Here is a 25,485-nt window from a genome sequence, read left to right on the forward strand (position 1 = left end):
TCCACAGGACGCAGGTAGCATGCAAAACCACGCCCCCTCCGGTCCACCAGAAAACCTCTACCCCTAGTTCACAAAAGGTTGGGGGGCACTGGTTTAAATATTTTGGACATGTGTAAAGGAATGAATCACCAGAAAAAGGCTGTGATGGTGGAGAAACGGAAGAAATGTGAAAGAAGCCAAGAGAACACAAGGTGCCTCACTACCATTAATGACTGCATAAGCATGAGCTTACAAATCAAAGAAAGTTATACACAGTTATTCAGCAAAATGATGCATAAGTCCAGCAACCAGCTGGAAAAGCTTCAGCCACCACCACAAATATTCTTTAATGCTTTATCTGAAATTTTCCCTCAGCCCAAACTATGTATTGCCGTTGGTAACAATTACTAAAATGATTGTAAATCCAGGCCACAGCACTGTAAAACAGTAAATACTAAGAATCCATTCCTGAGATTTTGATTAAGCTCTGATTCAAAAAGGAATGATTTTTATAACTTGCAAAGACTTATAGGAGCTTGCGGTTCAAATCCCCAGTGTAGAGGATCCAGAGTCACAATATAGCATCCCAGATAAGGCTACAAAGGTTGTGAAAAATGTGATTTATTAAAATATGCTTTATTAAACAAACAACAAAGAAATGTTCAATTTATATGTTTATGTGTTATATAAAATTTCTTAGAGATCTACAGATTTATCAGTTTTATATTTCTTCTGCTTGCTCCTCAAAATAATGAATATAGAGAAACGCTCAGATCTAGATATGTTCCTCTTTCATGGATTATATATTACAAAGATCTTAAATAAACATATATATGTATATATTTACACAGTTACAATAAAAGGTAAAGGTAAAGTTTCCCCCGCACATGCATGCTAGTCGTTTCCGACTCTAATAGGTTTCCTTAAATTGACACTCACCAACTTCCTGAAATTTTTCACATTTTGTTAAAAGCACACGGTCATTTTTTTAAGGCTCTCAATAATCACATCCACTTTGGGGAGTATACAGATTTTAATCCTATTTCAGAGTTTTTACAGCATGTTTTACACCTGAAAAAGCTATTCATTTATGGCTCCGTGGCATAAATACGTTTATGAAAATGGTGGTTTTACAGCAGTGTTATTCAAACTTGGCAACTTTAAGATGTGTGGACTTCAGCTCCAAGAATTGAAATCCACACCCCTTAAAAGTTGCTGAGTTTAAAAAACAATGGTTTACAAACTACTATTAGATATTTCAAAGATCTCCACATTAACTGAAAGCAGCTTCATACGTTACAGAAATGTTTAATGCAACACTTGGATCTTGTGTATGCCTAGTGTAACTTCTATGCTATAAAAGTCAGTTCCAAATTTGGAGAGAAAAAAAGTAGCCATGATGCAGGGCTTGCCATTTTCCTAGAATACATATTCATTTTAGTAATGAAGAATGTCTGCTATGAAACTCGAGACAGAATATTTTAAAAAGAGAACAATTAGCAGTATATGTCAAAAATGGAATCTTTGCATCTTTAATAAAATAAGCATTAAAAACATTTTATTTGACCATCATCTGTAGTGAATTAATTGCATAAGAAATAGTTAACATTCGGTTAATGTTTTCATCCAGGGACTTTCATTTCTAATCGGGTCGCAATTTATTTTGTGAATTGTGCAAGTGATTTTAGATAAGAGTCCCACAAGTATTATTAGTGGCCTCCATCTGATAATACCATAAAAGTGGAATATGGCATTATTTTGTCACAAATTTCCCCCACCTTGTGAAAGAGTGATACCATGACCCATTACAGCTTCTAGACAAATAATTTACCACTAAGCAATTCAACTAGACAAAAATGTAACAGATAATCAAGACACAGAGCCGGGATCTGAAAGATCTACCATACGCAGTACAGTTCTGAAATAAGAAGTCAGTTTTAATGGCACTTGCTAGCCTGATTGCACTTTTGGGTTTAAAATAAGCCATCCAGATGTTTGTCTTCTTTACTTAAGATCCATCAGCATGGAAGCAGGATTCTCCAAGTACGATTTCCACAAGTTAGAAAAACGAGACATGGTTGCACCATCAATGATTCTGTGATCAGCTGACCAGCTCACATTCATTATTTGTACTTTAAATACTTCACCTTTATTGTTAAATCGAGGAAGGGCCTAGAAATTAAAAAAACAAAATGCTGTAAGAAAAACAGTGGATTAATTCATGAGAACTTCCCACACTTGAGCAACCTTACTGATAATTAAAAGGTATTTACTCAAGATTTCAAAGCTTATGAACAGGCATTAAATTTATGTCTTTTTGACAGTGTAATAGTCTTAACGGATTTTACAACACAATGTATGTGAAAATTATGTAGGAGTCCAGACTTGGTCAACTGAAAGTGATTAGTAACAGTGGGCTCTTAAATTATTAAGTATCCAAGATATCACCTGCTATTGCATTAAAGATAATAGATTTTACATTGATATGAACAATGTTTCTGGGATTTGTCATCCCCACAAATTAAGAATACAAATAAAGAATACAATATAAAATCAGTTATATTTTTTAGAGATTTCCCCTTAATCCATTGAAAGATATTTTTATAGTCTATCTTTAGGAATCCCAAAAAAGAAACAAGTTCAGATTTTTAAATCTAACTCTTGCCTTCCTTTTGTGCCAATCAGGCTTCCCTCTTGGCATCTTTAAGTTCTCAGATGTATCTTCCTTTCTTCCTATACCCCTTATTTGAATCCAGGGAGCGTATCCAAATGTCAGTTTTGCAAGGAAGATGTCCCGTTTGTAACCATTGTATTTTTGCTTTAATAATTCAGTTTTTGATGATTGATATAATATAAAAGGTAGAGGTAAAGGTTCCCCCGCACATGCGTGCTAGTCGTTTCCAACTCTAGGGGCCGGTGCTCGTCTCCGTTTCAAAGCCGAAGAGCCAGCACTTGTCTGAGGACGTCTCCGTGGTCATGTGGCCAGCATGACTAGATGCCAAAGGCACACAGAACGCTGTTACCTTCCCATCGTAGTGGTCCCTATTTTTCTACTTGCATTTTTATGTGCTTTCAAACTGCTAGGTTGGCAGAAGCTGGGACAAGTAACAGGTGCTCACTGTTATGCGGCACTTGGGATTCGACCCGCCAAACTGCCGACCTTCAGATCGACAAGCTCAGCGTCCTAACCCACTGAGCCACCGCGTCATTAAATCAGTCAAATCTTTTTGTTCTTCCAATTCTATCTGATTTAAGTAGAAAGTAGTAGCTGGTATTATGGTTGTCATTTGATTAGTTGAATTCTCAATATAGTATATTTGAAGGCCTTTAGTCTCTTTACTCTTGGTGTTGTTTTCTTCAGGTGCTGTTGCTTTTTGAATTTTAAATTTTGTAGTTGCCATTAAAATTTGGACTTTAAGGTTTTCTGTAGGTTGCTTTTGTTGTTCTTTGAAATCTCCTATTTTAGTTTCCACTTCTTCTATTTGGTTTTGGATTATCTTTTCCTCATTTAAAGTCAAAGTTTGATTTGGTGGCTTTAAGTTGTCAGATTTTTCTTGCAGTTTGGCTTTAATTTGCTCTGTCATTGCCAAAATTGTGTCCAGTATCAGTTTATAATTAAGTGGTCGGATGTATTCATCCATTTCGTTGTTTGCAGCTAAATCTTCCATGGAGGCTGTTTTAATAATAGTCAAAGATTTTCTACCTCCTGAAGAGTTGTATTCAGTGCCAGGTATTCCCACACTTATCTTTAAGCATAGTGTCAAGGACAGCTCTGTTATTCAGTCAGCTCTCACAACAAAAAAACGAAATTTACTTGCTGTACCAAGTTTCGCCACAAGATGTCATCAATAACTGCGGCCTATTATAAAAATTTACAATTTGAGATGATAAAGCCGTTAAAGGAACTGTTTCAGACAATTCAGAGGGGGGGAAAGGTGCCACCGTCTTGGAGAACAGCTTTTATCTCTTTGATTCCGAAGGAAGACCAGGATGCTACTCAAGTTAAAAATTACAGACCGATATCGCTTTTAAATACAGATTATAAGATATTTGCTAAGGTTTTGGCTAATAGACTGATGAGGGTTCTGCAACAGGTGATTCATGGGGATCAAACGGGGTTTATTAGTGGTAGGCAAATGAAAAATAATGTGAGACATATAGTTGATGTGTTAGAGTTTCTGGAAAGGCACAACCAGATCTCTGCAGCGCTAATCTTTCTAGATGCTGAAAAGGCCTTTGATCAATTGAATTGGCAATTTTTGTTGAAAGTTTTAGATAAAATGGATTTTGGGGAAAATTTTTTACAACCGATTAGGGCATTATATCAAAAACAAACTGCCCGAATCATAGTTAACAATAGCCTGACAGCAGCATGTAATATTGAGAAGGGCACAAGGCAAGGGTGTCCGTTATCGCCCTTGTTATTTGTGTTAACATTAGAGATACTATTGGTTAAGATTCGGAATTCGGAAAAAATTAAGGGGATACAAGTTGGAGATCAGGACTATAGATTGAGAGCATTTGCAGATGATCTGGTTGTTACAGTGACCCAGCCAGAGAACTCTGTTGTGGACCTGATGGAGATAATAACACAATATGGGAAGGTTTCTGGATTTAAAGTAAATACACAGAAAACTAAAATTTTGGCTAGAAATATGACAGTTTCACAGAAGGCTCTCTTAGAAGGATTAACCGGATTTGAGATTGTTAAAAGGGTTAAATATCTGGGGGTGATTTTGTCGCCCTCTAATACAAAGCTATATAAAAATAATTATGAAAAACTATGGGGGAAAATTCAAAAAGAATTGGAGAGTTGGCAAAAATTGCAATTGTCTTTGTTGGGACGGATTGCAGCAGTGAAAATGAATGTCCTGCCCAAATTTTTATTTTTATTTCAAATGATACCGATTCTTAAGAAAGATTCTAACTTGAGGAATGGCAGCGTGGTATCAATAAATTTGTGTGGGCAGGGAAAAAGCCACGAGTTAAACTTAAGATTATGCAGGATATTCGTGAGAGAGGTGGCCTTAAAATGCCTAATTTTAAATTATATTATGAAGCTGCTGCATTAGTAGGAATAAGCGATTGGATTAATTTGACGCAACTGAGGTTATTAAATCTTGAGGGCCATGATTTGTTGTTTGGCTGGCATGCATATTTGTTGTATGATAAGAAGGTAGATACTGTGTTTAGGATGCATATTTTAAGACAGGCACTGCTGAGAGTTTGGAAGAAGTACAGATACAAGTTAAGCAGCAAGATACCATTGTGGGCAATTCCAAAACACGCAATAGAAAATATACATGCTGGTTTCAAACACGATGAGACTACTTACAAGGAAATTTTAAGTTTGGAAAGGAATGTTTGGTGCCTGAAATCATATAATTTCTTGCGAGAAGAGAAGGTTGTTCAAACTTGGTTTCAATATATTCAGTTACGGGCCAGGTGGAAAGAAGACCAGAAAAATGGATTTGTAATGACTGATGAAAATTTGATAAAGCAGATTAGAAATCGGGGACCAGCACATATTAAACGGATATATCTTGCATTGATAGAGATTGACTCGGAAACAGAGCTTGTCAAGGATTGTATGATAAAATGGGCCCAAAACATCCAGGAAGTTATTACAATGGACACGTGGGAAAAGATTTGGGTGAGGAACGTAAAATTTACTCAAGCTCAAAATCTAAGAGAGAACTTTTACAAAATGTTTTATAGATGGCATTTGGATCCTAAAAAGCTTGCAAGTATGTATCCGAATTATCAGCCTAAATGTTGGAGGTGCGGTGATGAAGATGCAACATATTTTCACATATGGTGGACATGTAAGAAGGTTAAGGCTTTTTGGATAAAAGTCTGGTGGAATATGCAAAAGATTTTTAAACAGAGGATAAAGTTTTGTCCGCAACTTTTTTTGTTGGGAATAATTGCAGACGCTACAGTTGTGGACACCAAGCTGATGTTGAACTTAATTACGGCGGCAAGACTTTTGATAGGCCAATATTGGAAGAAAGAGGAATTGCCGACCATAGAAGAGTGGACTTTAAAGGTTTCCGACCTGGCAGAGATGGCGAAGATTTCGGCCTATTTGAAAGATCATTCGCAAGAACGTTATATTATGGAATGGAGAAAATGGATTGAGTTTATCCAGAACAAGTATAGGGTTAAGAAGTTTTATGTAGCATTCGAATAAGTCTTCTTTCGTTTTTTTTTCTTTTTCTATTCTAGTTTTTTATATATATTTAATATTGCTAAGGTGTGTCTTATCATATATAAGCTAGAGAGTGATGGATTTTAGAATTTATAGTTGTTAGTATATGGTTGTTTATGATTGCTTTTTTATATATATATACCTTGTATTTAGCTCTGGGAAGTCGGGGGGGAGGGGGGGTGGAGGGAGGGGGGGAGGGAGGGAGGTTGGGGGGAGGTAGGGGGGGAGCAGGGAGGGGGAAGGGGGGTTTTTTAAAGGAAAACTGTATTTTAAAACTTTTCAATAAAAAAAAAAGATGTCATCAATAACATATAACATGCAATGTAAGAATTTTCTTTTTTTTCTTTTTCCAAATTAATATAGAACTTTTGTAGGATTAGTCCAAATTTTTTCCTTAATTCACAGCTTAGAAAGAAAATAGGATAGTGGATCCCCAGCAACAAATAGAAGCTTTTTAGTAAATACAGATGAAATTGCTTAATTTCTTTGCTGAATTAATTGAATTTCTCTTGAAGCTTTGAGGCTTTAAGATTTGATCCCAGAGTAGATATTTGCCGTTTTCTCAAAAAATAGGGAAGGAGATTTTCAGGAAAGTCCCACAGAAAGATGGTTAAGGGAATAGGAAAGGTGAAAGCTCACCCAGGTCCTCCAGATTGCTTCTTAGTGCTAGGTAGTGCTTTTGGCTTTCAGCAGGGAGCAGCTTAGTGATTGGCCATCTTTATGGCCGGTCTCTTCTTCTTCGGGCCAAAGGAGATGATTCGGATTTCAGCGGAGGTCTGCCACCCTTCCACGATCGCAGGGAAGTCCTCCTCTCAGTAATCGCCCCTCCAGGGCGATTTTTGACCCTTTTCAGGGTCCTCCAAAGAAGAAACAAACGGACGGCAGGAAGCAGACTGTTCCTGTGCGTTCGGAAGCGCCGCGCACAAACTGGAAGCCCAAGTCGTTATATTTTGATGTTTACTCTGAGAACCCATTTTCTTAGGACTAGCCTCAAATATAAGACATCAAAAGAAAAGGCTCTTCTGTTGTTAATAACCACTTGTTAGATCATCAATAGTCAAACAAGAACTTTAAACTACATGTGAAGTATTAATAAACATGATTTAACATATTCACCATACAAGACTACAAAAAAGTTAGAAAACCAACACAAACATTTATTGGGGAGTATTTCATTACTGATCTTTCATAATTCAGAGTGAAAATACCTGTATTTTTCCCAGAGCACCAATAGCTACTTCAGGGGGAAGGATCACGGGTTTTGCATAAGTGCCACCAATCTAGGAAACAAAAAAGGGAAGTTATTGAAAATCAGTACACTTTTAGTAGTGCCTCGTTTAGGCAGATTTTAAAGCAGCTTTCTTCAATCTGGAACATTTCAGACAAATTATAATTCCCAGAAGTTCTAGCCAATGTAGCTAACGTCCATTCTAGGTGGAAAATAAATTTTGTTTAAATATAATTGGGGAAATAAGTGACAAGGCACTTGGGCTACGATAGACTCCACTTCTTGTCCTTGAATCTATTCTATAGCCCCAGCCATTAAAGGAAGCCCAGTAGATAACTTCTCCTAGAAGCAATGGCGTTATCCTTTGACTCTTCTAAATTACTTCAATTTTCTCTCCTTTGTTACAGTTTATGACCCCATGATATTCCAAACATTTTATCAGTTTAATGTTGCATGCTGTTTAACTTACTGTGCCAATGTTGGAAAGTGTGAATGTTCCCCCTGTGAGGTCATTTGTTCCCAACTGGTTAGCTGAGCCCAATTTTTGGAGGCGATTTAATTCTGAAGCAACTTCAAACACACTACAAGCCTGGACATTTTTCACATTAGGGACGAGCAAGCCTTGTCCTGTGTCCATGGCAACTCCGATATTGTGAGAAGCCTAGAAATGCATGGAAATGTACGCGATCAATTTGTATAGAAGTATCTCTCTTCATTCTTGACAAAATAAAGTATTTCTCATTTCATCACTCTTCAATTATTCTTTTGTAGGTTATAACAGTTAAACCTACAACGTGATGGTCAAAAAACAGGCCATCGCAAAAATCTATTTTTGCAATGGTCGTTAAGCAAATCTGCAGCTGTTAAGTGAACCAATTGTTTGCTATGGATGTAGTATTGCTGAAAACTGAAAATACCAAATTATGACAAAATCGCTGTAAAACGCAGTTCTGTGACTATAAAAGGTAAAGGTAAAGCTTCCCCTGCACATGCATGGTAGTTGTTTCCGACTCTAGGGAGTTGTTTCTGTTTCAAAGCCGAAGAGCCAGCGCTTGTCTGAGGACGTCTCTGTGGTCATGTGGCCGGCATGACTAGATGCCAAAGGTGCATGGAATGCTGTTACCTTCCCACTGTAGTGGTCCCTATTTTTCTACTTGCATTTTTATGTGCTTTCGAACTGCTAGGTTGGCAGAAGCTGGGATGAGTAACAGGTGCTCACTGTTATGTGGCACTTGGGATTCGACCCACCAAACTGCCGACCTTCTGATCGATAGGCTCAGCGTCCTAACCCACTGAGCCACCACGTCTGTGACTATAGGACCCTGCAAACACTGTAAGTCTGGCTGTGTTGCTGAGCACCTGAAATTCAGCCATGTGTCCATGGAGGCAGAGGAAGGGCAAACCATCTCAACCTTGAATCCAGGTCCTAAGTTGCCCCAAGGCAGATCCATCTTAACTTTGAATAATTGCTAAGTGACCGTTCATAAGTCAAGGACTACCTGTCAGGCAATACAGATTTTAAGAGAAAAAGTGATTTGGAAAAATATTGGGGCAAGTCCAACAAGAAGCTATGATTTTTCTCAAGGTTATACTCCTGCCCTCTGCATCTGCAATGTGATTCCCCCCACTCCCTGGGGGCTAAATTCCTGAAAGGGAATAAGGCCCAGGACAATTAAATGGTGGACTAGTTCACAATTAAAGCCAGAGATTTTCCCTCATATTGAATCCATGTCTCTTTCTGAGTATCTTGCAGGAAAAAGACCTGAAATCTTTCAGTGTTTATTTTCTATCTGCAGGATGCACTTAAACGTACCTTTACTGAAAATTAAACAAAGCTGGACCCAGTTGAGGATGTATTAAGAAACTACTTTTAAAATCATACACAAACCTTGTAGGTGATGTTTTGGCAGCCTTCATCCACAGAAGCATTAAGAATGGGATAATGTAATAAGCTTAGAGAAGCAGCCTGTTAAGCATATAAAAAGAACACATTACAATATAATTTATGCAATTCTGAAGTCCATATATGTATGAGAGGGGGAAAAAGAGAGAATGGCAGAGGTACTTCATTAGCTCCTTCACTGCTATCTTTTAGTATGAGAAGGGCATTTTCCAGGTGGACCTACCATAGAAATGTTGGAGTCTTAAACATCTTTTCTAGTTTACAGCAAACAGGGTTTCTTTTGTCCTTCTGGGCTGGTAACTCAAGGGAGATTCATGTCTTTGAGTCACTCTTGACTGATAGTAATTACACACAAGTCCATGTAGTTTTCTTGGCATCTTTTTCAGAAATGATATAACACTGCCTTCTTCCTAAGCCTGACAGAGAGCAACTACCACAAAACTCTCAGCTGGCTTCAGGCCTAATGCAGAACTAGGACTCACAATTGCCCATTTTCTAATCCAATACTTTTAATCACCATACCAAACTGACTCTCAAGAAATTTTGATTAGTTTATGTTTAATGTCGCAGTTATTAGGCTAGCTCACATGAAGCCAGGAGCCACTAAGGCCATAACCCTCTTTATTTTTCTGGGCTGGGATTCTGTAAAGCTGAAAACTCATGAAGATTTGATGGATTTCACTATACTCTTATCTACTGTCCCAGTCCATAAAACAAACATATTAAAAAAATTGAGTGATCCATTCCTTTTTACATTTTATGATTCCTATCCTTCCATAGTAAAGTTCCAGATATCTGCAAAGAGTTGTACTATCTAGATCAGGGTCCCCAATCCCTGGGCCATGAACTGGTACCAGTCTGTTGCTGTTAGGAACTGGGCCGCGCAAGCGACGGGCGAGCGAGTGAAGCTTCATCTGTGCATTCATCTGTGTGAAACCATTCCCACCCACCACCCATCTGTGGAAAAATTGTTTTCCACAAAACCGGTCCTTGGTGCCAGAAAGTTTGAGGATCAAGTGACCTTTCTAGGAAAATCTGTCTAGGATTAGAGAGTTGTTTTTGAAAAGTATCTTATCATGGTACTTATAATCAATGCAAATTGGACTGTGTGAATATGGTTATCCCAATTGTATTTTAGTATCATCCTGTGAAGCATTTTGAAACAATATGTTTGAAATGCCGATGAAGAACAGATATGAAAACATATCAAACCAGTGATGCAGAATACAGGCGGATTTGCCTGCAGATTTTCTTCCAAGGTTGTTTCCACTATAAAACAGTTAAGACAACCTTTGTACCTTCAGATGTTCATTGAATTCATGTTAGTCAACATCATGAAAAATTAAGGGACTAGAAAGTTTCCTGACAAATTTGATAATCCTGTGCCCCAACATATGGCTACTGGGCTAGAGGAAGCAGCCTCTCGCTCACCTTTAAAAAGAAGGGCATAAAAGTGAGTTTAACTCCCCGTTCTTTTGCTAAAGACTTCAACTCTTCTCTCAGCTGGATGAGCCGAGTGAGGTCAATCTCATCACAATAACCAAAGTGAGGAATTTTCAAAGCAGCACTCATAGTTTTCACCATTGCCTTCTGAAATCCTAAAAAAATAGAGAAGGGAAACCATTTACCATTAGTGATACTCTAGTTGTTTTGCTATTGAAACATTTTGAGGGGGGAAAAAACAAAAACATCATAATTTTGTTTTTTCAAAAGTTTCCTTTCAATAGCAGAACAACTGACTAAAGGAAATACGTCATGCAATATTATAATTATCCAGTCTGATGTATGAAAAAAAACCTGTATGATTAAGGAAAAGTCAGTTATCTAAAAGGAATGCTGTAAAATCAACTTTGCTAAAGATGGTTTATCCAGTGCATTCAATGGGGACAGTCAATAGCTATAGAAATAATCAAGATTTGGGTGGGAGACTTTTAGGAACTCTTATGTAACACCACATTTTATACTTTTCACAACACTGTATGTTAGCTTTCATGGCCTGAAATTATAGTTGGGTACTTCAGAGTGTAAATAGAGAGTCCTTAACACCAGGGGTCCCCAACCCCTGGTCCATAGACCAGTACCGGGCCACGGTATGCCAGCAACCAGTCCGCATAAACAAGGAAAGCCCCATCCACAGGATGCAGGCAGCACAGAAAACCACGCCCCCTCCGGTCCGTGGAAAAACCTCTCTTCACGTAACCGGTCCCTGGTGCCCAAAAGGTTGGGGACCTCTGCTCAACACCACCAGTGAGTTATGCAGGAGAAGCAATTAAAGTGAGTAATATAACACCCAGTCTTAGGTTGCAACAGAAGGTTGCTCTCTAGCAAAATTAGAATGTTGGAATACTAAGATCTTATTACTGCAATCCAGAAATCCCCAGAAATTATAATTTTCTAGGAAAGGGAAAATTAATCCAACTAATTCTGAAAAATTAGGTAGTAAATTTAGGCTTCTAAATCTGATAAATAAATAATTCTGAAAAGCAATCTAAGAGGTAGGAAACCTGGGGCTGGTTAGCAATCTTTATCAGATTCTACACTCATTTTCCTAAAACACTGATATGCATTGCTTTCTGTACAGTACATTAATCAGGACTCAGATTCAATTTATTAGGCTCAACTACCGGCTGCATCTAGTAAATACATAAACTCACATGCATTGAGAACTATTAGTTTCTTTTTAAAGGAGTCTTGATGAGCACTCCAATTCTAATCTAAATCTGCATTGGCTGTATGTGTAAAAACTTCCTTTCCAGATCAGCATTTTCATATTTATTGTGGGGGGATCTGGAATGTGAACTTAGATTGAAGTAATTATGTAATCATATGCTCACTTTCAGTACTATAGTATAAATACTATATAGATATCTATATGTCTATTTTTATATTCCTCATATAATATTTAAGAATGGAAACTTCTTTACTGTGCCAGTTTGTGCCTGTTAAGTTTATAATGGATTCTATAGTTAGAACAATAATTAGTATCTTGGCACAAGCCATACATCAAAGCTACTATGATACCTTCCAAAGTCTGTGTCTGTAATATTTCTGCATCATGAAGAATGCCCAGGTCTACCTTTGTAATTACCTTGTTTGCTTATTAGTCGTAAAGCAGTTCTTTCATCTGGGGTGGCTTATTAACATATGTTCAACGTGCCCTCAATCAACTTTCTATATAAGACCTATGTAACTTCATACTTTTTTTCTTGGGCTCATTTGGGTGCAAGAGATCTATGAACCACTGTAATCTGCTAGTTTTGGAACTAATAAACATTGTTTGGATTCCCTCCAGTTGCTGGTGTTTATTCAGTGAAGTTTCACTACATTTCTGAATATAATACCGATGGTCAGGAAAACTCACCCACCCAATCAATACAAACGGCTAGAGAGGATACAAACACCTATTTCAGTGGTTCTACCCCTTCTAAGATCACAAATGTAGTAACAGCATTTTGTAGTTGTTATAAATAACAGTGTTTCACACACGCTATTAAAATCACTCCCCCCGGCCTCTTTACCAGATAAGGCCATTGTTCTATCTTTCGCTGAAATTACAGGTTTCGAAAGTGGTGTTACAGTTCTTTCAGCTTTCTCTTTTGACATGTCTGAAGCAAGCTCTGGTTTTGATGAAGGCGGAATGATCTCAGGCTTTGGTGACAGAGGTAAAATTGCTCCAGTCTGCTTGGCTAAGTAGTTAAGAATGTCTTCTTTGAGAATACGGTTATCTTTCCCTGTTCCAACAACTTCACTCAGCTTTATCTGAAAGATACAGGATAACCAACAATTCAGAGGGATGTAGCCATCTATGCTGAACAAAATAACCAATATGTAGATTACAAAGTGCTCCCTCAGATCCATGAAAACCTATATACGAACTCCAGAAATTGAGCACAACATGAAAACTCAGGAAGAATGGAAGCAAATGGCGGGTCTGTAACTCACCTGAAGAATCCATGTAACTGTTTGATTTCAGTGGGTCAAGTTTTGGAAGCACCTGATGCTTGAAACCATGGACCTGAGATGCATCCAACCCTTTCCCCAATTTGTATGCAATTAAATAAGTTATTAAAATCCCGTATCACTCGTTCATAACCACCTATTCAAGTCCACATGCAGAACCCACAGTAAAACAAACCACATATAATTCTCGTTAGATTTTTGAAGCTGATTTGTTGACAAACCAGGCAGTCAAAAGAGCTCCTATGCTTTCTGAGAGAAGTTTTCAATATGCTGGTCCATCTTTCCCTCCTTAGCAGATTTTCTGTAATATGACTGAAAATGAATAAGGAAATATGAGGGGGAAATTCAAGTGGAAGATGGCAACATGAGGACCTTTTATTTCGGATTCTAGAGATGAAGGGGATGACTGCATTATGAAAGTGCTGCCCAGAAAAACTTTACATCTGCAAGAGACTGTTTGATGCAACTGGCGTTGCTAGGGTGAGCGCAGACACTACAGCGGAGGGATGCTGCTCCCCAAGTTCTTCCTTTTTCAGACACAACTCACCTAGTGCATTAAAGAGATCTCTTTCCATCTGGCTAACAATTATGTTCTCTGTGCTTTCACCATTATGCTTTATGCATCTGCTGAAATGCACCAAGTCTTTGGCAATAACACATTTAGTTTCCTTTATAGGACACAAGACTTTGCTCTATTCCCCGAACAAAGTAGTCTCTTTAAATGCAAAATATTTAACACATGGCCATTCATAGCATAACTCCAGTGTTTAAAATATCTCAGACTGCCAATATTCCATTGAAGCTGAAATATTCTCACAGGCAGTTCAAAGCTTCAAAGTTTTCAACTCTCTTTTAAGCCAGGTAGGAGAGAGAGAGAACTCTTTCCAAACTTTCGTTTGGAAAGTAATTCCTTGGAAATTATGCATCCACATTAATGCTCAGCAACCTCTCCTCTATATTTGATACCACATTCAGTGGAAAGAATAGTTCCTATTCTAAACCTAGATCAGACAATGGAATACATCATAATTTTTAACATACAGTAGACCAGACATGTCAAACACAAGGCCCGGGGGCCGGATCTGGCCCACGAAGTGGTTTCATGTGGCTCGCGAAGCCATCCTGGAAACAGTGAGGGAACACTGCCTTGGCCCTGGCCCAGAGACCCTCCTTCTGCCAGAGACCCTCAGATCTGTCCCACTCCTGCCCAGGCCCCCATAGGCACCCTTGATGCGAATGATGTAGAGCTGGCCACTCCCACCTAGTAGGCCATATGCACTCTAGCCACGCCCACACAGTAGGCCACGCCCACCCTGGCCATACCCACCCGGCCCCCTGAGGGCAACCACAATGCTGATGCGGCCCTCAATGTAATTGAGTTTGACACCCCTGCAGTAGACCAGGGCTTTTAAAGAGGCAAGCATATTGCCAGATCACTTATGGAGCATAACATATCTCTTTCATTTATAAAGTAGATGCCAAATCTTAAAAGTTTATCATCGCTTTCTCCAATCAGTGATGATTTTGGCATGAAGGCAAATGTATACATGCTATATGTTTACAATACATATGACACATCAACTGCAAGAACCCTCTTTTCAGTAATAAAAACATACATTGTTTTCCATAGCAAGGCGGCGAACTGCAGGAGTGACTAAAGTCTTATGGCCTTTGATTTGCTGGTGGATCTGTTCTTCACGTGATACAGCAGGTGTTTCCACCACATCTTCTTCAGGAGTTACAGCTGCAGATTGGACCCAAAATAAAGAATGTGAATTAAGTGAAGGGGAACCAGTTTTGTATAGTGATAAAAGTGCCAGGAGACCATGGGTTCTAGTCCCACCTTTGGCACGAAAGCTAATTGGGTAACTTTGAGCCAGTCACTCCCTCTCAGCCCAACTCACCTCACAGGATTGTTGTTCTAGGGAAAATGGGAAGAGTAAAGAATATTAAGTACAAATAGCCCTTGACTTACAACTATTCATTTGGTAGCCGTTTGGAGTTACAACAGCACCGGAAAAAGTGACTTATGACCCTTTTTCACACTTACAACTGTTGTAGCATCCCCTTGGTCATTATGATCAAAATTCGGATGCTTGGCAACTGGTTCATATTTATGACCGTTGAAGTGTGACCTTTGTGACCTTCTGACAAGCAAAATCAATGGGGAGGCCAGATTCCCTTAACAACGGTGTGACTAACATGTGTGTGGTTTCAACAGGCCATATTAAATTGTTATAGTAATGTAAGGAAGCAGGAGCTTTGGCACACTTCCCAAAAACAAGAAAGGAAAGAGGCTAAGGTCTCAGCCGTATGAAGAAAAAGAAAGGCCCTATCGCATTAGGTCAAAATAATAGTATAAGATATTTATTATTTATTTATTTATTTTAATTCCATTTATATCCCGCCCTTCTCCAAAGACTCAGGGCGGCTTACAAGCTTAGCAGTAGCCTTCATTCTATGTATATGCTATCCTTACTCTATATGATGGCTCTGAAGAACTACAGTTCCATTGATTGTTAAATTTCTGACAAGGATTAGCCACTCCCTGCCTGGAACTATTCTGATGCCTTCTAGTATCCTTTTACTTGAGTAACAGCACATCATCTACACTTAACAAAGAACCACCTTCTGTTCTGATAACCATTTCATGTCTTCAGAGCCCTCTGTTGTTGTGACTTCTTATCAGGCTTCATTTTGGTAGTTTTCCAGAGGTTACATAAATTGAAATCGCCTAGAAGAAACTCTCTAGAGCAGTGGTGGCGAACTTATGGCATGCGTGCCAGAGGCGGCACTCAGAGCCCTCACTATGGGCACGTGCGCCATCACCCCAGCCGTGCGGCCCCCTCACCAGCAGCCCCCCCAGAGGACAGTTGCCCCTAGGCATGGCCCGCACGGAGCAGCGCAGCCAAGGACATGGCAGCTGAGCAGCAGGGACGAGACTCCGCCCTCATACCCCGTCGCGCGCAGATGATGCTGTGGGGATGGGTGGATGGCATGGCCGCCATGGTGCTGCAGGGTTGCCTGGGTGATCTGCTGCTGCAGGCCGTGGAGGCAGTGGGTGGTCCTGTGGGCGGGTGGGGGCGGAGCAGGTGGGGGGGCAGAGCAGGGGTGGGCAGGTTTTGGGCTCTAAAAGGTTCCCCATCACTGCTCTATAGTCTTTTTTAAGGTCTCTTTTTTTTACACGTGTACATTCCCATCTTCGCATGAGCACATGGCTTAAAGTACATTGCAAATACAGACACCAAATAATTACAAATCAATATTCAATGCTGTTGGTTACATGGTGACATGCTGATTCAGCGATGAAAAGAAACAAATGTTACCTTTTAAAGTAGCTGTTTCTATATCCACCAGCGGTTTCCCCACACGGGCAATTTCATCCAACTCATAATGGAGTTTTCTAATGATGCCATCGTAACGGCTGGTGATTGTGACCGAGGCTTTATCACTTTGTACTTCACAGATGCTATCAAACTGTGACACAACATCACCTTCTTTGACATACCTGAAAAAAGGAGAAAAAGTCACAATACACAAGGGTAAAGCTGATCTCCAAAAAAAAAAGCTTTCATAAGATCTCAGCAGATAGTCATCCTGTTCTGGCAGGTAATCAGGTTCATCTGCTACAAGGATGGGACACCACAAGCAAGTGCCTGGCTCAAGGCTACAGCAGCATCTAAGAAAAAGTCAACAACCTACCACTTTCTTATGGTTGTCAAGAAAACTGCATGAGCCCTAGTAGCGCAGTGGTTAGAATGCAGTATTGCAGGCTAGCTCTGCCCACAGTCTGGAATTCAATCCTGATGGGCTCAAGGTTGACTCAGCCTTCCAAGGTTATCAAAAGGAGGTCTCAGAACGTTGGGAGCAATATGTTGACATTGTAAACCACTCAGAGTGTGCTGTAAAACACTATGGGCCGGTATATAAGTCTAAGTGCTATTGCTATTAACATAGCATTCAGAAGTCAACCTGAGGGCAACTTCAATAAGAGTGATGTATATGCAAAAACAAGAAAAAATATGGAAAATGCTGTTACTGTAGACCTGCAATGTGGTTCTTTTTAACGACCTGGTGTGATCAAAGGCTTTGAACAAGGGAGTAGCTGTGTCTATCCACTATCTTTCTTTAGTTTGAGCAAACTGACAGTGATCAAGCATCAACTTTTATTTCCCCAGATATTGGGTTAATTAAAGCATTCCAGACTTACTAAGCCCAAATGTGTGAGAAAGTGTTCCTATTCAGTTGCTTAGAATCTTAAGCAATCTTGTTTTAGGATTGTTTTTAATGATAAACAAGAGAATAAGCAATTTATAAACAGAATAAATTCAACAGAGATGTTAAAGGCATAGAAATAAACTCTCTTGAGAAATATGATGACATTCCTTCACACACCAGTCCTCAAGTCAGAAAAATGAGGCCTAGTTCTCAATGCCTCGATTGCTCCAAATGTAAAATAATGACTAATAACAGAACGTTATCTCTATAACTTTCTTGGAATTAAAAGATTCTTATTTTCCCCTCTTTTCTTCCCCGATCCCATTTTTCCAAAAAAACAAGCTTTTTTAGTCAGGGAATTGCTCCAAGGAAACACACAATTTAAACTTACCACTCTTTCACTGTCACTTCTGTGATCCCTTCTCCAATATCAGAGAGCTTGAACTGAACAATCTGGCCACGTGAAACTTGGAAGACAAAGGAGAAAATGTTAAGCAGCGAAAAATAACTAAGAAGCAATACTAAATAAAATTTGGAAGAGATGAAGTAATTCAATATACAGACAGACAAATCAGAATCCTTAAAAACTAAAATGCAGAAGAAAAGGGCCTTGGGAAAATTACAATGTGCCAACACAAGCAGAGGTTCCATGCCTGCGTGGATTTTTTTACTTTGAAATCCTGCAGCTGAAGCTAACTAGCCAGGAGATGTGAACAAAATGCAGGGTGAACTTCGAAAATCAAGAAATGTTAATATTTAGGCTATCTGTAGACAAAGGATTGGTAAAAGCAACATGTGTCTTATGGGTAAATGTTCTTGGTTTGTTGACCCAGCACTGTCGTAGAGTTTGCAATGCAATCTTTATATCTTTTTTTCTGACACATTATGTCAAGATCCAGCTATCTGGAGAAGGCTCTAATACTGGGAAAGGTGGAAGGAAAAAAGAAGAAGAGAACAGCCAGCAGCAAGATGAATGGACTTAGTTATAGTAGTGATAGGGGCACCATTGGAAGAGACCAGGTTAGGGACAGATAATCAGGAAAAAAAATCTATCTATATGGTCTCTAAGAGTTGAAACCACCTTGATGCATATAATCAATCAATTAATCGGCATTTTAAGCAAAAAATTGGGTGGATGATAATTACTGAAAGTGAAGCTATCTCTGCAAATACGTACTGGACTACTTTTCCTGTAATTCAAAAGCAGAACCTATAGAGTTTAAATGCTCTCTTGTTAAATGTGACATCCCTTTAACAAATTATCTAAGTCTTTACCCCAATGAAGACAGGGCTATATTCATTTACATGTTAAGTTTTATAAACTGAGCAAATAAACATGGGCTTGGGCAATTTTTATATCTTTTTGCATGAAAGAAGCCAGAGTCCTCAATTCAGTAGTTTATTTTACTTCAAATCAGAGAATAATAGCTCACGCTCTCCGAACTCTCCAACTTCTATACTGTATAGCAGGCATGTCAAACTGCTGGCCACCGGGCCAGAGGTGTCACTCTGAAACTGCACCCCTCCTCCATTGCTGGCAATGGAGAAAAAGTCGAGATACATTGCACGACATCATGTGACGTCACGAGTTTGACATGCCTGCTGTATAGGAATAGGAAACTGTTACTAATGGCTTAGGTGTTGTGCACATGATGAACTGTGTGATCAATTAAAAGGTTTATTTTAAAATAATTGTCCTTATAACTCCAGAATGGTAGACTGTACTGCTTCTATTTGAAACCTGCACACTTGGAAAACCTGCACATTTCAAACGCCTGCATTTTTCATTCTTTGCCTTGCTTTCTCTGGTATTTACAAAACAAATGACAGGTAAGAAAAAATAATAATTTGAACATGAAGGAATCTTACCAGCAGTTGTTCTAAATAATTGATGCTGATGTTGATACCTCCATAAAGTCTTCTCAAACTTAGAAATGTATTTTTGCTTTAGCAAACAAAAGTTACTATGTAGTCTTATCTGGTGAACACAGAGCTGGTCAAAGGGGGGAAAAATAAAAAAAAAGGTAAGAACGTGAAGTATTTTTGAATTCTCCACATATTCCTTTTAATTTTCAAGAAAAGTTTTTTTTTAAAAAAAAATTGAGATCCAAATTAGCAGAAGCATCTTTTTTTAATCTCTCTCACCATTAATGACCATTCTCTTTGAGAGAAAGGGAGTTAATGCCATATCAAGGGCTTGTAAGAAGCTAAAAGAAATTATTTTTCTTAGTCTTTTTGTTTCATTCAAGAAAAAAAAGTGCAGCCACAGTATACAATTTTTAATTTTTCAAATGGCGTACATTTCACAAGAATTATATGAACCTACTACCCTAGTCCATCGCTCTACACACAAAGTACAGCATTTTGAAGAGGCAAAGATAATTTCCTGTTCTTCCAAACTGTTCCATCTTAGGATGTATTTACAGATAATGCTCCGGTGCTGAAAGGACAGCAATCTTGCAATCTGAGTTCATCAGAGCTATTAACGCCACCCACATTTCACACAGCAAGATTAGCAGACACCAAGGTCTATTTAAAATCTCTTTGTTTCGTTCATTCTATTAAAGAAATCCCAATGTATTTAACATGGCAGCTATTCTTTATGAACCTTTACTTAATGTATTTAAGGGGACGCATATCTAGTGAGATACAGTTTAAGGATTGGAGATGCAGTACCTCCAGGTTCTTTGTGGTTCTTGATGCCTGGGAGGCTCCTTGCCCCAACCATCTTGAAATTGCTTTTATTTTTTTAAAAAAGGAAAGCTGCAAGTTACAAAGCAAAAGCCTGTGACAGCTATTTTATTTTTACTTTATTGAATGTGTCCAGACCAGTGGTTCTCAACCTTTTCTTCTCACGGACCCTCTTTAAATATCTTTTGAGGACACGGACCATGGCCATGGATCACGAAGACTTAACTCAATATTTAAATCATAACATTTCTTCAAGCCTTCACAGACCCCCTGTGACGACATTGTGTTTTTTTTCCCCCGCCCCCAGGAGTGTGTGGACTGCAGGTCAAAAATTACTGATCTAGGCTACACAATTATTGTTATACAATAAAAGAGGAGGGAGGGGTTGTAATCCATTGTTTGATATGAAAATGTGACCACTCTCCAAATAAAGTTAGGGCATTTGGGGAAGTGGGGCTAGTCAGACCAAGGATACAACTTCAATAGGAAAACCTTCTCATGAGTGTCGTTCTGTACTAGTTCTATATGCCATTTTAGAAGTAAGTAGATTCAATAAGCTTTGATCGACCATCCCCCAAATGCTCTCAGAATAATAAGAATTCTTGAGGGCATTCTGGCTTGGATAAGGAAAGCTTCTTGGAATTAATTTCATTCAATGTATTTTATTTAGGTGCTGCCTGACCCCACAGCTACTCTGGATGGCTCACAATATCACAGACAATCATATAAGATAATACTGTATGAATAGAAAAAGACAATTTTTAAAAGCAAGCAATGTTTTATTAAACAAATAAGCTATTTTTGAACAAACTTTTTATTGTTTCACTGTTCTGTATATTTCCATTTTAAAAGTAACATGAGGATACAATAGGTAACATTTATGAAGATAATTGCTGCATAAATATTTTATGCAATCTATAGCCAGACTATATAGCATGTGAAGATTTTAAATTTACAAATAGAAGGAATCAATATATATTTGTACATATGTAGAGTTATACAGGGACGCGGTGGCTCAGTGGGTTAGGACGCTGAGCTTGTCGATCTGAAGGTCGGCAGTTTGGCGGGTTGAATCCTGAGTGCCGTGTAGCAGAGAGAGCGCCTGTTACTCGTCCCAGCTTCTGCCAACCTAGCAGTTCGAAAGCACGTAAAAATGCAAGTAGAAAAATAGGGACCACTGTGGTGGGAAGGTAACAGCGTTCCATGCACCTTTGGTGTCTAGTCATGCCGGCCACATGACCACAGAGACATCCTCGGACAAGGGCTGGCTCTTTGGCTTTGAAACGGAGATGAACACCGGCCTCTAGAGTCGTAAACAACTAGCACGCATGTGCGGGGGAACCTTTACCTTTTTACCTTTAGAGTTATACAGCAAAATTATGTTTACTGCTAATCCTTTAGTTGAGATTAGTTGTTCTGGTATCTTACATAAGTCCTATTTCATTGTGGAATTCAGTGTAATTATTAAAGACTTTTATAAAGTAATTTCTCAAATTCATCAGTTATCAGCAGTATTACAAATAAACTTCATTTATGTATGTAGATAATATCAAATGCTGGTAGAACAGTTAGGTAATCTTGGCCGAACTTGAAAAATGTCACTACTTAAAAAACCCTAAGAAAACGGAAATTTCATTGGGAGATTTGAAAAGAAAGCCTACAAAAAGGATGGAAAGACACTTTGATACCGTTGCCAAAAAACCTACATAAAGTTCTTGGGAACTGAGAAAAACGTAAGTCTTTATTTTTTAAAAAAGAATCTGTAAAAGAAAAAGCAGTTTGTAACTGCAGACAGTTTAGTGCAGGGGTCTCCAATCCCTGGTCCGTGGACCGGTACCGGTCCACAGCATGCCAGCAAATGGTCCACACAAACAAGCAAAGCTTTGAAACCTCATCTAAACCGCTCCAAACCTTTAGGGTACTAAATGTTTATTACCACAATTTCACATATTTTAAACATCATTTTGGTTTATGCAAAGAAGATAAAAAATGAGATTGTTTCTTTTTCTTCCTTGAACATGGCTTCCCGAATATAGGATTTATCTCTTGCTGAATATAGGATTTATCGGAGTTCCATATGCAAGAGTACCTGAATTTATGGTTGATACCAAAGAATAAGTAATTGTGAATTAAGTAATTCTTAGGAAAAGTTCATATTACCAAAAGAATATGTGAAAAAGTGAGCTAGGAAGGGAGAGAGAAGTATCCCTCTTGTTGATTTAAAACAGAACAAAATTTAAACTGATAACATGTTATATGGGAAGTGAAATAGAAGCTTCCAATAAGTTTAGTGCTCAAAATAAATAGCGCTATCTTTCCAAATCAGATGATAAAGTATCCTAGTAGGATAATTTTATGATGATTCTGGTTAGATATGACCTCTAATGTCTGCTTTGTAAGCCTCTTTAAACCTGTTTATTGAATGTTCTGCTATACAACTAACGTTCTGATATGAAGCTTAAGTTTACCTTTTACCTAAAAAGATTACTGTAGTCAGCCAGGGTGACTAGAAGAACTTCAATGTCATTTTGGCAGGCAATCTACATCTAGTGAAAAGCAAATCTGAAAGTCAAAATTGGAATAAAGAAATCCACAATTATATATAAAAAGTAACCTTGTAAAGATGTCACACAAGGATGGAAGTTATTATCAAGAAAATACTTCCTTCAAAGGTGGAGATTGTGCATCTAGCAATCCAAGATATAATATAGCAAGTAATCACAACTGCACAACTTGCATTTATTAACACAAAAGGACTACCAGCCCTTGGGACCTTTTCAGATCTGTAAACCATTATAGTGCTCAAACCGCATCGATATACTACTAAAAATCTTGTGTCTGTTTGCAACTACAAATTGGGCAAAACTGATAGTAAAGCTCAACAGACAAGCAGTAATTAACTGCTTTGGCACAGAAGCTAAAATTTTATATCTCTTAATAGTAGTGAGTGGTGAGAAAAGGATGAGGGAGTGATGCCTGTTTGCAAAGTCGGGCTGGCTGGGAGCAGGATGCCAAAGGCCAATGGGAGAGCTCTCTTCCTTCCTTGATGGAGGTGATCTTCAGGGACATGCCAGACTGGGGAGTGGGGGTACTGTTTTGTTCATGCTCCATGGTTACCTTTATTTCCCCTCCCCTCTACAAATTGGCGGGCAGTTCATCTGAGAAGGAATTTCCAACACTTCCTGCTAGCTTTTCAAAAGCTAGCAGTCAATGGGGAAGGCAGCAGGAAATTGGAAGTCGCACTCGCACTATTTTTGCCCAGCTGTGATCATTCTGTTTTTCTGAATGTTTAGGTAAGGAAATATTGCTGAAAGGAGGACCTAACAGATCACAGGTTGTCCAATTTTATAAGGAGGCTTCTGAAAGGTAGAAGCAGACAACTGATACCGTAAAGCTGAGAAATTCAGCCATAGCTAAAGCTATTTTAGGTAATCCTATGTGCTTACATTTGAACTAGAAACACTGTTTTTATTTTTTATTTTTTTATTTTTTTATTTTATTAGATTTATATACCGCCCCTCTCCAAGGACTCGGGGCGGTGTACAGGGCAAAAAACACTAACAACACACAAGATATAAAAATTAAAATAAGATTAAATCAATAGCCCTAAGTAATAAATACATTCTAAAATTTAAAATTTTTAAAATATAACTCTAAAATCCAATCCCTCAGTCCAGGCCGGCCTGTTCAAACAACCAAGTCTTAGATCTTTAGATCTCACACACACACACAAACAGCCAGAATATATTTTCAGCAAAAAGAAATCTGGAACATAGGTTATACAGCCTGAAAAGGTCTGAAAACCCTGATCTAGAACATCCATGAGGAATTGGAGCACTTTCCAACATTCTGTTTCCACCATTTAGCAGCTCAAAAATGGTCAGCTGTGGTCTGTTCTTCCATGAATCTAAACATGCTGAGAATACACATAAGAGATGTCAGTCTGGAAATATCAGTCTTCTCCTACCTTACTCCCACCTGATGTGTGATTTATTGCTCAAATCATAAATAAAAACCCTAAGCAATTGCTTATAGGGAGTTTCAAAGTCAGCTTTACCCCTGAAAGATCTGTGCATTAACAACCTGGTGAGTTATGATCAGAAAATGCGGCCAAGGTGAGTTTTTCACTAGTGCCAGAACAAAATTTCTTAAAGCTCAGTACAACTGCATATTGCCAAGCGAAAACCAGCTTTGCTTTAGTTTCAAAAACAAAAAAGATTCCTTGGCTCTCAAAAAAGCTAATACTGGGAACTGCACAAATCCAGGGCTGCTTCTGAACTGCTTCAAAAACTCTGAGAAAGTGTCTTAAATCAACACATCTGTGATATGTGGGGAAAGTCCGCAGCATTCCAGGCAAACAGCTGTTGGAAAACATTTCAGCCATGAATTAAAACTCTATAACTTTAAAAACCTGCATGAATAAGATAGAATATAGAAATGTTTTTACAGGTTTGGCAGCATAGAAACCATATAAATTAGCAAGATAAGAATATTAAATCACAAAGATGCGTATATTTATGCACCGCACTGAAGCTTATTTCTGGAAGGATGAATATGGCAAAGAGGTCACAAACCGTGGATGACTTGCAGTCCTTTCATTATGCTGGCTGTGTCGCTAATTCTTAATAAATATCCAAAAAATCATCTCAAATTCGAAAAGAAGAGAGCCAACGATTTACTGCATTTGCTAAATAGGCAGAGGATCAAGTACTTTCAGTTTTGTTTTCTCTAGAGACAAATGTAAACATGCAGGACCTACGAAGCATCTACTTGTTCTTCCTTCTCACATTTTTCAGCTCTCCCACCGCTCATCACTACTTACCAAACGCCGGACTGCTCTGCAGCTGCTCCTCAATGCAATCGTTGCCGCCATCTTATTCCGGAAGGAGAGTTTCCCACGCCTTTCCCACTCCTCCCCTTTATCAGCCAGTCGGATTGTACCTTTTCCTCCCGCTGGCCAATTAGAACGTGAAAAGCTGCCTTCTTTGGTAAAATGAATGATTTGCTTTATGAAACAATCGATCATCGAAATCGAGAACATCAGACGTTACAGTCAACGGAGTCATCTCATTAGCTCATCATTCTCTTGAGATCCCCAAGCCTGATGATATAACCAAGTTTTGAGGGACTTAAAATTAACAAGGAATAGCTCCAACTTCACCTGGTTGGGAAATAATGTTTCACTTGGCGAGACATCACCCTACTGCCCGTGAAGTTGCCTGGTATCTGTTTTTATGTATGTGCATACATACGCTGTCTTTTTCTCTGAATGTATATGAATATAACTCACCTATA

The 25,485-nt window shown here is 38.6% G+C and overlaps 1 protein-coding gene across 1 annotated transcript; it reads right to left on the reverse strand.

Annotated features, from left to right (window-relative positions):
• Positions 1 to 584: 584 nt before the first annotated feature.
• Positions 585 to 25,094, reverse strand: DBT (dihydrolipoamide branched chain transacylase E2). Its single transcript, XM_083359061.1, has 11 exons — positions 25,013 to 25,094; positions 19,369 to 19,492; positions 17,891 to 17,966; positions 16,608 to 16,789; positions 14,898 to 15,025; positions 12,840 to 13,080; positions 10,753 to 10,919; positions 9,307 to 9,384; positions 7,888 to 8,079; positions 7,399 to 7,470; positions 585 to 2,151 (listed from the first exon to the last, which is right to left on the reverse strand). Exons 1-11 carry the CDS (start codon positions 25,061 to 25,063, stop codon positions 1,984 to 1,986), a joined length of 1,479 nt encoding a protein of 492 aa, XP_083215187.1. The 5' UTR covers positions 25,064 to 25,094; the 3' UTR covers positions 585 to 1,983.
• Positions 25,095 to 25,485: the final 391 nt, after the last annotated feature.

Source organism: Vipera ursinii, assembly GCF_947247035.1.
Source record: "Vipera ursinii genome assembly, chromosome: 3".
NCBI lineage: Eukaryota > Metazoa > Chordata > Lepidosauria > Squamata > Viperidae > Vipera > Vipera ursinii.

Excerpts from the sequence above, each read along its gene's own strand:
- DBT (XM_083359061.1), bottom strand. The coding sequence starts at position 25,063 with ATGGCGGCAACGATTGCATTGAGGAGCAGCTGCAGAGCAGTCCGGCGT. Across the intron at positions 17,967-19,368 it reads ATTATTTAGAACAACTGCTG|TTTCACGTGGCCAGATTGTT; the intron begins GTAAGATTCCTT and ends TTGTCTTCCAAG. Across the intron at positions 2,152-7,398 it reads GTGCTCTGGGAAAAATACAG|GCCCTTCCTCGATTTAACAA; the intron begins GTATTTTCACTC and ends TTTAATTTCTAG.